At 38.5% G+C, this 10561-nt stretch overlaps 1 protein-coding gene across 2 annotated transcripts in view; it reads left to right on the forward strand.

The window, feature by feature from the left end:
• The window catches only part of KAT2A (lysine acetyltransferase 2A), a 29256-nt gene that overhangs the window by 15668 nt on the left and 3027 nt on the right, over positions 1-10561 (forward strand). Inside the window, exons 11-16 of one of the 2 annotated variants that reach the window (XM_014056515.2) lie at positions 4491-4617; positions 6090-6200; positions 7473-7616; positions 8555-8669; positions 9057-9093; positions 10101-10164. In XM_014056515.2, the coding sequence (XP_013911990.1) occupies positions 4491-4617; positions 6090-6200; positions 7473-7616; positions 8555-8669; positions 9057-9093; positions 10101-10164 (598 nt within the window). The remainder of the gene's footprint in view (positions 1-4490; positions 4618-6089; positions 6201-7472; positions 7617-8554; positions 8670-9056; positions 9094-10100; positions 10165-10561) is intronic. The other variant, XM_087713535.1, reaches the window with a different exon arrangement.

The raw sequence follows: 10561 nt of genomic DNA on the forward strand, positions 1-10561 counted from the left end.
CTGTTTGCTGCAACTTTAGCTCCATTGCACATACAGGTAGTCCTTGTCTTACAGTATTTTATTTAGTGACTGTTTGAAGTTACAGTGGCGCAGAAAAAAGTGACATGACCGTTTTCACACATGTGACCTTTGCAGCAACCCTGTGGTCACGTGATCAAAATTCAGACACTTGACAACTGACTCTTGTCCTGGGGTCATGTGATCCCTTTTTGCGACCTTATGACAAGCAAAGTCAAGGAGGAAGCCGGATTCACTTAACAACCATGTTACTAACTTAACAACTGCAGTGATTCACTTAATAACTGGGAAGAAAAGTCATAAAATGGAGCAAAATTCATTTAACAAATGTCTCACTTAGCAACAGAAATTTGGGGCTCAGTTGTGGTCGTAAGTTGAGGACTATCTGTATTCTTACAGACTTTCTTTTCACTGACCAAATGGGCATGCTTCCAAATGAAGTATTGGACTGCAGCCACCTGACACGATTATTATTTCATTTCAGTCAGCCAGATGTTCAGACTGGATCTGACATTTTTGCCTGCCTATTGAGTCCTTTCCAAGGATCTAGGGTAGGCAGATGTGGATCTTTGGTGATTTGCAAGTCTTTGTATTTTTCTTGTTATCTTCTCCAGTTCTTTCTCTTCTATGCTGCTGTCTCAGGTACTACCGTGTCTTCTATCCCAGTGTTTTTCAACCTTTTTTGTGCAAAGGCACACTTTTTTCATGAAAAAAATCACGAGGCACACCACCATTAGAAAATGTTTAAAAAAAAATAAACTCTGTGCCTATATTCAATATAGGCGGGTGTTTTTCCCACGGCACACCTTACACTATGTCACGGCACACTAGTGTGCCGCGGCACAGTGGTTGAAAAACACTGCTCTATCCAGACTTTTTTTGTCTTTCTTATCAACAACTGTTAAGCCTGGAGGGTTACGTGGCAGGCACCTGTCTGTCCCAGACTACTTTAAGGTCTTCATTTTTTGTTACTTCCTCTCTTTTATGGTCCCACTTTATGATCTTGCAGGCAAATAGTATTTCTTGCAGCTCTTCCAATGCATCATTGTGGCTACTTTGTCATGCCATTGTTTGTAGTCTTGCAGCAGCTAACCAAGTGGGCCATTGTTTCCTCAACTTCTTTGCAGAAGTGGCACTTGGTATCTGTCTTCTCAATTCTGGCTTTGTATATATTTGTTCTTGAGTGGCTGTGTGCAGTCAAAATTAGCCCCTCTATACTTTTCTTCTGCTTTCCTGCTTTTAGCCGTTTCCAGGCCTTGTTATTATCTGCTTTGCCTGCTACTTTTTTTGATGTATTGGTTATGTCATACTTTGTCTCCCCATCTCTCTTTTTTGTTCTTTATTTGGTATTTCTAGTAGACCTATTTACTAAGCCTTCCTGGTATACTAGCTTTAATGCATTCTCTTCACTGTCCTACATATATTCTTCCAATCATATTTTTTCTTTTTAAACTGTCTGATGTAGTCTACACCCACCTATTTTTCTGGGTAAAGTACACTTTGTCAGTGTCACTCGGAATTTGAAAAGCATGATTCATTTTCATTATTTTTCTAGTCTTTCTATACAGGGCTTTTAGTTCTGCTTGAGTGCAGTCTGCTTTTCCAATGCCTGGAATTGCCCAAGTGATAATTGCCTTGATAGTATTTCCTCTCCTGAGTTTGGAAGTTTAAGGTCATCTTTATTCCATGATACATTTATTTCTAAACTTTTTCTTAACTTCTGTGTGCTTGATGTTGTCAACTTGAAGGATGCCCAGCTATTTGTAGCGATCATCTTCATCTAGACTCTTGATGTTATTTGCACCTTGATTCCTTCAGTTTTCATTCTTTTATAGGATTTGATGTGCCACACTCACTGTTTGATGGCACATTTGTCCAGTCCAAATTCTGTTGCAATAGCTTGACTGTATATATGGATAGTGTTGAGCAGCGATTCTATTTCAGATTTGTTTTTTCATACAATTTCCATGTAAAGGAGGTGGGATAACTTGAACTGAGTTATTCAGCATTCTTGACAAAGGAATCAGTGAAATGACACACAATAGTGATGATAGTGAGTTTCCTTGGAAGAGCCGTCTCTTGATATTAATCTCTCCCAATCTATCTCCATTGTCTAGCAACCATTTCTCCCATTGTGCCATCTATCTTTGCACAAAGCTTCTGATGTTTCTGTTGAGTCCTGTTATTTCTAGGCAGTTGATTATCCAATCATGTGGCTCAGATGCCTTCTTGTAATCAGTCTATGGTTCTTTCAAATTGGCCTTCCTTGTCTTGTAGTTTTCCGAAATAATCTTGCAGATTAAGAATTGGTCTTTTATTCCTCTGCTGTTTGGGCAGTTTCCTTTCTGCTTAGGTTGACAAAACTTGTTTTCAACTAGATGCTGTTGAACTGCATCAATTACCACACCAGTTAGCAATTTGAAAATTATTGGTAAAGTAATTTGCCTATAGTTGCCTGAAGCTGCCTCTTTTGATGGGTTTTTCATTATCAACTAGGTTTTGCTACAATTTAGCCATTCTTCAATTTCATCTCCTTGCAGCATATTGATAAACTGCTTGGCAACAAGTGGATATAGACTAGTCAGATGTTTCAATCAAAATCCATGCAATTCATCTTCACCAATTCTTGATCTTCCTTGCCCTTTTTCCCACCATTTCTGCTGTTATTACAAGAGGCAGATGAGTGGATGCCTGGTTTCTGAATAAAAATAATTATATAGCTGTGCTGGCTTCCTCTACCGCCAATTCTCCCTGATTTGCCTCTGTAATCTGAGTTATATCTGTCAAGGCTTTGATTTCTTTGCCCTTTGCAATTCTTTCAATTCTGCTTCTGTGACTATTTTATTTAGTATTATAAATGGATGTTAACTTCTGTTTTGTTATTTCTGATTTGAGATGTTGTTTTTTTTCCAGAACGGAAGCATTTGTTTCAAATATCCTCTTCTTATTGGACTTCATATGTAATAACAGATCACTATTTATTTGTTTTCAATTACTATATATTTGCAATGGGTAAACACCTTTCCTTCCACTGTAGCTAAATGTCTATGGAGATTCTCAGTCATCCAGGTCATGGTTGTCCCAAAGGTGCTTTTTTCCAAGAGGCAACTGGACTTTCTGGTTTTTCTTTGAAGACGTTTCACTTCTCATCCAAGAAGCTAAAGAAGCTTCTTAGATGAGAAATTAAACATCTTTAAAGAAAAACTAGAAAGTCCAGTTGCCTCTTGAAAAAAGCACTTTTGGGTTTCCTTACTATAGTCTTGTGCTGATAGTTTGGCCCTAGTTGCTCAGCCAACAGTCCTGAATTCTGTAACCCATTTTTCACCAGATATCCAGGTACTCCAACAATTCTAGTGCAATATTTGATGTGGCAACCAAAACAATATGTGTTTCTCTAATTTACATCTCAATATATTTTTATGGGGGAGGCCCTTTTTGTCTGACTCCTTTGAAGAGATCTGTCCAGTATGGCTCAACCTCTGGCATAGTTGTCATCTTCCTGAGAGCACACAAGACCCCAACCACATCAATGCCTCAACAAAGGATGTTATTATGATTAGTCTCACAATCAACCAGAAGTTTAACTTAGATTTGATGTTTATCAAGTCCTTCCCAAGGACTCGTGTAGGCAGATGTCGTTTGATTGTGTTAAAGGTATGGAAGCTGGATTTAAGCTGCTCCAAGGAAATTTTGCAATTGACTGATGGTGATTTTGTCAGTGCCAGGGATGTTCCTGGTATTTTGAGATTGCACACAAGTGCTTATTCCTATTGGTACAAGCCTTTTACTTTTCATATTTCATTATTTTTCTCTATTGGTAATGTATTATAATTGTCCACTTCCGTGGACTGTTGGTGGCTGACTAATAAAAATGCCAAATAATAAAAGCTGTTAAAAATATACAACACTACAGGCACTCTGGACTAAAACAACGAAGGCCCCATGAACATATTAGTCTGAGGCTTGAGATCAAAAGCAGGTCTTGTGTGCTCTGAGGAACACCAAAAGAGAGATAATAGTCTATGTCTTTGGGGAAATGTTGTTTATATTCTAACAAAGTATAAGGAGCCCACTTGGGGTTTAAAGGTATTGTTGAAAGAAACATAGTCCTGGAAATGGATTGATGCAAAACTCTCAACTTCCTGGTTTTGAAAGCCTTTTTTGTTTTAAATGTAAGACGTAAGGTAGAGGAGGAAGCATGGCAGCTCAGTAAGTGAGAGATCTGTGGAAATAGTGGTGATCCAAGGTGACACAAAGACTCCCAGAAAGAAATGGTTGCAGCTGGGAAATAAGTTCTATGTCAGCTAGAATTGTTAATGAAACTAATTCAGATTTATAATAGGGTAAATGGTTGGGCACTGCTGTATTCCCCTCATACATCTCAAAAGGATGAAGCAGGGGTGTCATTCTCAGTTGTACTCCTCTCTCTTTCCAATACAAGCTTCTTTTTCTGCTGCTTATTTTCTTGACAGCAAGCACAAGACTCTGGCGTTAATCAAGGATGGTCGAGTGATTGGAGGGATCTGCTTTCGGATGTTCCCAACACAAGGATTCACTGAGATTGTCTTCTGTGCTGTCACATCTAATGAGCAAGTCAAGGTAGGGTTGTTTTGAGATGCCTATGACATTCTTCAGGGTTTAAAACAGGTTCTAAACTAGTAGTTGAGGGTCAGCTACTATCAGCTGGGTTTCTTCCAACCAATCATACAGGGAACTTCATTGTTTATATCAGTGATACAAAGTTCAGAATAGGGCAGAGAAAACTAGCTCCAATTTTGTTTTCTAATTTCAAAAGACCAAACTATGAAGAGATGACACTTATTGGTTGTTTTTAAATATAACAGCATCCTTACTTGCCCAACTGGCTTATGGGAGGTGCTAAAATCTTCATAGGCTTTTCAGTGCATTTGTACTGCATTTGGACATTGCAGCAGAGACTCAGGATTTACTCTCAATGGATTAACTTTTTTTTTTAAGTGGGAGTGCTAGAAACTCAATGCCTTCTGACTCGGACTTCAAACTGGGTTTGAAAAATGTGCAACAAGGAAGAACTAGAAGAAGCAGGATGTTCAAGTCATAGGAAGTGGGGAGCCATAGAGGATGTAATTGAGGAATGGGAGGCAGCAAATGAATGGAGAGCAAGAGTGTAAAAATATTTAGAGGTATAAAAAACAATTAGAAGCTGATGTAGAGTTTAAAATGCTGCGTGGGAAATGATATAAGTTTCCTTTTACAATTAATATTCAAGGCAGGAAAAGGATACATTCAAAGGCATTTTTGCACTATCTGGAATAAGTCACATTTAATTCTCTGACATTTTCTTCAGATGGTGTTGCAATGCCTCTCCCGTGCTTCTCAAAAGAATCAAATAAAACACACTGGCATGGATCCAGTACTTATTATCTTCAATTGTGCAGAGTAGTTCATAGAGCTAGACTAGACTTAGACAGTGTTGGGTAGTTGGTATTTGTATCAGGAACGCAGGCATTCTCTTAGGAGCATTGGGCAAACCATCATCATGTTAAGTGTAATATGAGGCTGTGGAACAAAGTATGTTATTTGAACAGATTAGTTGTTTTTTTGTTAAACTTGGAGTAGGATTTGTTAAACTTGGAATAGCAATTTTTCTGTAGCAACTTTTGACACTTTTGGTAATTCCTTTCGAGAAGTCAATCATCCTTGCTTCACCTTTTCCATATTAAAACCTTTTGTAATTGTTGTTATTGCTAACTATATTTATTGCCTCATATTTCTATACAGGATATTATTCACCTCAGAATTAACTTCTATGTGATTGCAAATCACATCACATCACATAAATTAGCTTCCTTTATGAATTTTCAGATACCGAAGTAGAGGATCTGAGTTTGGGCCTAGTCTTAAATATTTACTCAGTTAAGACACCAGTTTACTTCATAGAGTAGTTGTGAGACCAAAAGGTTGGAAAAATCAGGTAGGTCGTCTTGCGCTCTAGAAGGAAAGATAGAATATAAATGCAAAGATAGAAAGAGGATCATTCCCAGATTTTGTCCTGATTATTTCCCCCCTTTTTCTTCTTCATTTCTTTGAAGGGCTATGGGACTCACCTTATGAATCACCTGAAGGAGTACCACATCAAACACAGCATCCTCTACTTTCTCACCTATGCAGATGAATATGCCATTGGCTATTTCAAAAAGCAGGTACCACACCATTATTGCTGAATTCTATTCAGAACTGGCTTTTGGTTTAGCTATAGGGGGACACATTTGTAAAAGGGCCTTGTTCTCCTCCTAAGCCTATGGACATAATTGCTAATACAGCTGCATTCACATGTCATGTTAAATATATTAGGTCACATTAAATGGTTTATTTATTGGTACTATATATCATGTTTAAAAAGTACAAATTTTCCTCAGAGAGTGACTCTGTGCCACATACAAATAAACAAGTAGTTACGTTTTATAAAATAGTAAATGTAACAGGCACAAGGAGCCATAAGCTTTCCATGCTTTCTTTCTTTACACCTGTATGCATAGGGAAGGAGATTTCTTTTCCACTTTTGCATCACCACATCTTTGCTCTTACTTCAACCTATGAACATCTGAGGATAAGTAATATATAAAATGGGCTTGAGTTTCAGCCAGAACTAATCCCAATTGCTCAGAGTTTCAGAAATGCAACTTTATGGATCTGCACTTAAAGCTCATTGTTTTTTACAAGATATAAAAATGTTTTAGCCGTAAATTTGTGGCTAGGATGATCTCTAAAGCAGGCCTTAATTTATCTCGTTGTAGAAATATTTATTTGAGGAAATAATTTTAATTGAAGTTTTTGTATTACTTTACAAAGGTGATTTATATAAATTGGATTCTAAATTGGTGACATTCATTTAAAACAAGTGGGGTAGTTAGATGCATATGTATCAGCCTTCCCCAATCTAGTATTCTTCAGTTATTTTGAACTATAGTCCCTATAATCCCCCACCACTTTGGCTAGGAATTATGGTATTAACATTATCATATGTCTAAGAATCATTAAATGGGATAAAGCCAATGTGTCTAATTTTTTTTTCTTCTTAAATGTGTCTAAAACCTGGGTCCCTAACCCTTGGGTTCAGCCTGATATCGTGCCATAGCCAAGTGGCAGGCAAGTGCGTGAAACATTCCACTCCCTCCCCGTGCTGCCACTGCCGTCACCTGTCCACAGAGCCAGAAAGGTTGGAGACTGATTGTCTAAAAGATATGGTTCACTATTATACAATTCTGTAATGTAAGTGTAGCTTCCATGAACCCCTCATCCCCCCCCCCTCAATACATTCTTGAATACAATGAGGAAAATGAGCTGGATCCATATTTTAGGCAGCAAGAAAGAGATGAAGCACCTTTTCAGAATAGGTCAGTTATATTTCTCACTGCTGAATTACATTTAGCTTATTTTGGAGAATGAATAAGTCTCTTCTCTGTGGCATTCAGGGGTTTTCAAAAGATATCAAGGTCCCTAAGAGCCGCTACCTTGGCTACATCAAGGACTATGAAGGAGCCACCCTGATGGAATGTGAGCTAAATCCTCGGATCCCTTACACGGAGCTTTCACATATTATCAAGAAGCAGAAGGAGGTGAGGGGCTGGGGTGGAAGAAGGGGATATCTCTGCTTGAACCATTTCTTTATTCTTGTTAACTATGTATGGACCATCTTTATTAGTAATTCACACTGCTGAATACCTCTCTCTCTCTCTTCCTCCCTCCCCCTCTCTCAGGGACATATGCAAATTTGGCTTTGACTTTGGGTGCTGAATATTCCCTAATGATTGCCTTTCTCTCTGTATAGTCCTAAATAGCCTCATCCATTTTTTCCTCGATTAAGCCTTTAGGGATATAATCAATCATATTCCTTTCTGTATCTTATCTATACTTCCCTAAAATTTCTGCCTCTCCCTTTTATTCCACATGCAACACACACAAACATTTACGTGCTGATCTGTGTTGGGATTTTTCAAAACTTATGTATTTTTCTTCTATGGAAAACACGTTCTGCAGAGTTAAGCGACACATAACTGACACAGACTTACTCTTGTGGTAAGAATTTGGCTCTCCTCCCTCAGTAAAGGAAAGGTTTCTGTTCCACTTTGCACATGTTCCATAGGAAGAGGTAATGTTCATAACTGCTCTCTTTGAATCTTCCCATAGGGGAGGCCTTCCTGCCTATGACAGTCCTATCATGTTTTTGTAGGCATAGTTGAATTCCATTTTTCATAAATTTTTCAGCCAACATAGCCGGTAATCATGCATGGTTGATGTTGCACAATAATCCTCTCTATTCTTCCTCTCAGATTCAGCTTCTCCCTGTTTGCCTGCCTGCCTTTTCAACTTTTTCCTAACACCTTGACACTGCTCGGCTTGAAGGCTGAACTAGGAATTGGCCAGGAAGTAGATTCCTAGCTGCACGTATGCCTGCTCTGTCTAAGAGATGCTTAGCCTGTTTCATTGCCCTGATTTTGCAGAAGCATCCAGGGATGACAATGCAAGTCATGAGAGTTTCTGGTTCTTCCCACAGATCATCAAGAAGTTGATAGAGAGAAAACAAGCACAGATCCGTAAAGTCTACCCTGGCCTCACTTGTTTTAAAGAGGGAGTTCGACATATCCCGGTTGAAAGCATCCCAGGCATCCGTGAGTTGAGCAAAGCTTATACCTGGGGGAACAGGTGTGATTATGCATTCAGTGAACGTTAATAAAGCCAGAAGAAGAATTGACATGATTTTAGCCCTGTCCTCTTCCCACATTCGATCCTTCTGCTGTGTTTGCTCCTAATCTCTTAGGAAGCAGAGGAAGGAAACTGTTAATGATTTACGGCAGGGGAGGATTAGGTCCAGATTCAGATTTATGTGTCTGACACAAAGAATAGGTATTTATCCAAAACTTTTCTCTTGCTTGCTTTTATGCCCTGTATTTTCTTTATCCCAATTAGCACTAGTAGTAAATGAACTGCCTTTAAAAAAAACAAATTAGCTCTGTCCATGTGTTTACAATAAGTGATATTTTTTCTCTCTCTTCCAGGGGAAACAGGATGGAAGCCTCTGAATAAAGAAAAAGGGTAAGCCAGGTGGCACTTTATGTTCTTTTCTCACCCACACATATCCCTAAAACGTTTCTGCTTGTTTTTTTAACATATTAGTCTTCCTTAATGAGTTTGGTAGAGGACAATTAATATAGAGCAGGCAAATGTCACCAAATTCTCTAAAAGTTCTTTTCTCTGTGGAATGATGTAATAAGACAAAAAGGGGCATCACCAGGGAGGACTAGCTTTTTCAAATCTATATAAAGAACAGCTAATGATTTAATGCTTACTGCCTGAGGCATTCGAGGTAGTGAATCCATTTACTTTAGAAATTAAATTAAATTTTAAATGATGATGATTGGTCACATAGTCAGCCAGATGTTTAGACTGATTTGACATTTATCCACCTGTGGAGTCTTTCTCAAAGACTTGTGTTTATTATTGCAATTACTTTTATCCTCTCCCTCTTATCTCTCCCCCTCTCTCTCCCACACATATACGCACATATTCCTTTCCCCTCCTATTTTCACAACAACTCTGTGAAATGGGTTGAAGTGGGAGAGTGATTGGCCTAAACTAAAGTTACTCAGCTGGTTTTCAGGTCTATGCAGGCCTAGAACTCACAGTCACCTGGTTTCTAGGTCAGCCATTCAATCATGATGGTAAAATGGACAACTTTTTTTATGCTAATACTTTGATTCTGGCACCAACAAATTTGTCAGAATTAACAACATTCTGCTTGAAAAGTTTGCTGTTCTTGGTATGGCTTCTTTTAGCTTTTCAGGAATGTCTTTCAAAATGTCTTCCTCAAACTGAAGCTCTTTAAATATGTTGCTACATTAAACCATAGGTTCATCCAGAAGCTATTATGATCTTATGAAAGTTGGTGTAATCTTCACTTTTCTAGAGGGCATCCAGTTGCAGTTGGCTTGGTCCTTTTTAGATTATGCAGATTTCTTTATAATACTCTGTAGCTCTTGCAATTTCTAATATTTTCATCACCAAAATCACCACTACTCTTGTTTTAAAAAAAATCCTTCCAGAAAGGAGCTCAAGGATCCAGACCAGTTGTATACTACTTTGAAAAATCTTCTTGCCCAAATCAAGGTAAGCGGGATTCCAGGATCACTTGGAGTATAAATAGGAACTTTTCTCTAATACAAGAGCTACAGTCAAAATGAAGTGTAGTTACTCAATGATGTGGTGTCTAGACGAGTAAAGCTTGCCAAACCTTTCCTGAAAATTTTGCCCTGATCTGTGAACAGTGTAGACAGAAGTAGATTTTGAATAAAGGTAGTCCTCAGTTAATGACTGTTTGTTCAGAGATTGTTGGAAGTTAAAATCAGCCCTGAATGAGTGGTACTTATGACTGATCCTCAAGGTTCCAGCTGTCACACAGTCCCTTGGCTTCCCACAAGTAAAGTCAGTGGGGAAGCCGGCAGGAAAAGTCACAAGTCAGTTCCTTTCCTGGCAGCAGCCGGCCCCAGTCCTGTTTCACTAGCAT

The sequence above is a fragment of the Thamnophis sirtalis genome, unplaced genomic scaffold (genome assembly GCF_051295495.1).
Source record: "Thamnophis sirtalis isolate CommonGarterSnake01/CBP01778 unplaced genomic scaffold, rThaSir2_p1.2 scaffold_4, whole genome shotgun sequence".
In the NCBI taxonomy this organism is placed as follows: domain Eukaryota; kingdom Metazoa; phylum Chordata; class Lepidosauria; order Squamata; family Natricidae; genus Thamnophis; species Thamnophis sirtalis.